The following is a 4190-nucleotide window of genomic DNA, read 5'->3' on the forward strand; positions in this document are numbered from 1 at the left end:
GATCGGGCCTCTCACAGCTCCCCCGCCATCCACCCCTGGCATGCTAACACCTTACAAGTTAAGGTTGTAGGTGTCTTTGGTACTCTGCCAAAAAATGTTGCTGACCCCATCCCCAGCTCCTCACAGCCTCTGCCTCTTCCCCCTAATCCCTCAGTCTCTGCCCCTCCCAAATGTCCCACGTCTGCCTCTTTCCCCACTGCTCTCTAGTCTCTGCCTCTCCCTCCCTTGTTCCCTCCAGTCTCTGCCTCTTCCCCATCTCCCCCACTCCCCTGCCTTACTATCAGACCCTGCTTAGGCTGCTCCATCCTGGGGGTGGGAAAGGGGTGGGAAGGGACAGGGAGGAGGGTGAGCAGGGGGAGGGGGAGGGACAGAAGCTGCAGAGGGGAAGCTGCACGTCATATGCCAATATACCAGAGGGGCTTTTTTCCCCCATGCTGACTGGGGGAACAAGCCTTGTCTTATATTTGAGGATATATGGTATATCAAGTAAAGTGTATTTGATCTGCCGAGGCATACCACATACATCAGACAACTTATAAACACTCTGAACAGCTTACATATGTTTTTGAGGCCTCAAAATGCCAAGCTGTGGAACTGTTAAATAAATCAAAACCTGCAGTTATTGTCCATGTGTCTATAGAACCTCATTGACCTTCAAGCTTAGCATTTGCAAGTTCTATTTTAATGATTATTACCTTCACTGAAAAGCCTTTAAAGATTTTTTTTAAAAATCAGCAAGAGAATATATAGTACACCTTACCTGAACCAAATTCCATCCTTTTAGAGACTCAGCAATGATAGAGGTGACTGTTGCACATACTCCACCGAAAACCATCAGGTGATTAGGTCCATATTTTATTGCATCATAGAAGGCTTTGAGTCCTTTTGCATTGTCACACTGGGAGGGGGAAAAAAGGAAAAATTCTTAACTGGAAATCACTGACAGTACAATTATAAATTACAATAACAATTAACAACAAATTACTCACCAGACAAAACTTTTAGATACTGCAGTGACTAAGTTTGATTTTGTAGGGCCCAGGCTAATCAAATGCAAGACAATCTCAGCTTGGGACCTCCTGAAAGAAAGAGCTTCCATGTGTCTAGCTTTTGTGAAGGAGGCACCAAGGTTGCAAGGAGCATCTCCCTTCACCTTCTAATTCCCTTCTGTCCTCTGCGACAGAATTTAGATGTCGGAAGTGCTAGATATTAATGTGCCATAAAGAACAGAGCACCAGGAGCAGATAATAAGTGCTAACATTTAACATTTCCAGTGGGTTTTTTTATCCCTTAATCTGAGTTAGATTTTCTTCAGGCAAATGTACTCACTTCTAAAATGTGCTGTGACAGAAGTATGTCAATATGGGGCGGGGGGGCAGGGAATTTGGACAACACCGGTTTGTCACAAGAAAATATTACACATTGGCATCTGCTGCAAATGAAGAAGAAAAATGGAAAACCTTAACATTGTGTGCGGATACAAGTGCATAAAGAAATACCTTCCTTTATGTTAAAGAGATACAACCTGGTCAAAATGTCAAGGAAGTGTTATGCTAGCATCCTTTAACTAAAAAGGCTCGAGCACTATTTTTTTATTCTAAAATAAGGGGTCAGCGGTCTATGGCATACTGGTCTGATGTGGCCTAATAGAAGAATAGATCCTGCCCAAAGCAGCTCAGGGAATCTGCACCTTGCTTCACCCAGAGCAGGCATCCCCAGGTGTGGTATATGGGATGTACCTTAATGGGCTGGCAGTGGGATGACCCAGTCTCTCCCCCTGAAGCTCTGTGGGTATGGTTTGTGGTGGTGGGTAGTTGCAGTTCTCCCTGCAAGCTGTGAGTATGCGAGTTGCTCATTCCTGTTCCTAATAAAAATAAAGCTGTTTACCACCCCCCTGGTCTCTGCTGAATGGTGACTCGAGGACAGAACCCCAAAGACATGGAGGTCTGAGTGAGTCCCCCATCCCTGGAACCCAAAGGCATTGAGTAAACATTATATAGTATGAGAAGTCCTACCAACTACTTCTTCTATCGCCTTCCTCCACAAAATATGTTGATCACCATGGAGTATGGAGCTTTGTGGCCCATGGTGGAGCCAGGTTGCAAGCAGCAGCACAGAGGAGCAAAAGGTTGCCAACCCGTTCTAAACAGTTCTACTGCAGTTAGCCAGGGCCTTGTTACATGTTGCACTCTGAGCTGCTCAGATGTTGATTGGTGTTAGTGCTAGCTCCAGTACAGAGCAGTCCTGCCTTAAGGCTAAAAACTTTTCCACCTGCACAGCTGTGACATGCATGGCTCACAAGTAAGGGCCAAGCTAGGTGATACAGCTGTGATGTGTCACTACAGGGCTGGTGAGCCAGGACAGGCATCTATCCCTGCTCTAGGCAGAGGTATGTAAGAGATGGGTTTGGGGGGCTGGGAACATGAAGCTGGGAAGTGGAGACTTAATGGGACTGGGGTGAGTAAAGAAAAGGGAGTGGGGGAAGGGTGGTGAAATGAAGTAAGTTAGCCACTGAAGGATAAAATAAAAAGAAGTATAAAAAAAATAAATAAAAAGGTAAAATAAAGTTCTCATCTTTTAATTAACTAAGATTTGGAATTGGGGTGTGGGGGTGCTGGTCATGCTTCCTGGGGTGGCTGGGTAGTGGGAGTGGTGAGAGAAGGCACTTTTGGGGAGATACTGCCCCTGTCACAGGAAGGATTCCCCAGCTCATGGGGACCCAATCTGGTAACTCTACCTTGTTTTCCTAGACCCCACTCCTATAGCTGTCCGTGTCCTGCAACCTGGCTAGCTGACATGTGCTCTGCAGGCTGTTTGCATGGGACTGCACCCCTGGGGGTGGGAAAGTTGCACCCTCAGGGGTGGAAGGGGGAGTTGGCTTGGTGTTAGAGCCATGCCCTGGATAGGAGAGTTCAGGCAATGGAAAGTTTGTCCGCACAGAACAAGAGGGAGTAGGGGACAATGAATCCTGGGATGCTTGAGGACTGCAACTTGGGCAGCTCACATATGAGGAGCGGCCACACATTAATGAAACATGAGCTGTGCAACATGGATCAGAGATAATTCTGCCCTGAAGTAGTGTAACTTTAAGTTGTCTAAAATGTGCTTAACAGCAGTTTCAAGTGTTAGTGTGTGAACAATCCAGGGTTTAACACTTCCAAGACCTGCCTAAAATTAATGTGTAACAAGACCCTGAGTAGGTACAAAAATTAGCCAGAGTGTCAAGCGATGTGATTATACAAATAGATGGAGCAATCACAGCTTTTCTATGATGCCTTATATAGAAACAGTTTAATTTTCTAAATATACCAAATGGAAGAATTTTAGCAGAACATACCACAGAAATCAAATATTTTGTTTCTAGGTGAGACTATGAGCTGATACAGATTGCTTATGGGTTTTGTGGTGGCTTCTGTGTTTCCTGGAAGCTTTTTCTCCTTAATTCTCTTCCCTTTTTTTTCCTACAAAGTCTTTTAAAAATATGATCTCTATAAAAATAACGGTAGAGCTGCCTCCAATATTTCATTACCACAGTTAAATAAAACAGTTAATTTACTAATATCATTCCATTTTAAAGAATAGTAATTGTATCGCTTTCTGTTAAAAGAACAGAGATTTCTACTAAGAAGTTGGCAAGCTTATATTAATCTTCTTACTGATTTAATATTTATAAAAAAATGGTTCTATTTGAATATCCAATAGAATTATTATTGGCATTTGTCCCAAATGATGCAGTTTTGCACTTTGTGGGTATTTTTTGCATGAAATAGTGCAAAAAAACCTGGCACAAACTTCCTTATTAATTTGCTGGACTATTGGTAAACTCAAACTATACAAATTCTATCCTGGGGAAGATCTTAGAAAAGTTTATTAAAGAGGCCATCCTTAATGGACTGGCCGACGCCAACATCCTAAGGGATAGCCAGTGTGGCGGGTGCAGAGATCCCACCTCAGGAACACAGCTGGGTATTCGTATCCCTCTGCTGTTTCCACCACGTGAGGCGGGCCAGTAGGGGGTGCTCCTGCGTTGAGCCACCCACCTCCCTGCGCCCGACCACCTTCCAGGCTCCGAATGCCTCCCTAGGGGCGCCTTATGTCCGGCCGACCCCTCTCCCGGAGCACACTCGCTAGTCTGGGGGTAACGTGCCGCCACCACCCCAAGAATGGACTGTCTCGCGGCCCTGTGTCCT

At 45.0% G+C, this 4190-nt stretch overlaps 1 protein-coding gene across 1 annotated transcript in view; it reads right to left on the reverse strand.

Annotated features, from left to right (window-relative positions):
* GABBR2 (gamma-aminobutyric acid type B receptor subunit 2) overlaps positions 1-4190 on the reverse strand; it is a 1245145-nt gene that overhangs the window by 983185 nt on the left and 257770 nt on the right. The window contains exon 2 of the mRNA XM_019509192.1: positions 761-898. Coding sequence (XP_019364737.1) covers positions 761-898 — 138 coding nt within the window. The remainder of the gene's footprint in view (positions 1-760; positions 899-4190) is intronic.

The sequence above is a fragment of the Gavialis gangeticus genome, unplaced genomic scaffold (assembly GCF_001723915.1).
Source record: "Gavialis gangeticus isolate Ggan-Ray unplaced genomic scaffold, GavGan_comp1, whole genome shotgun sequence".
In the NCBI taxonomy this organism is placed as follows: Eukaryota; Metazoa; Chordata; order Crocodylia; family Gavialidae; genus Gavialis; species Gavialis gangeticus.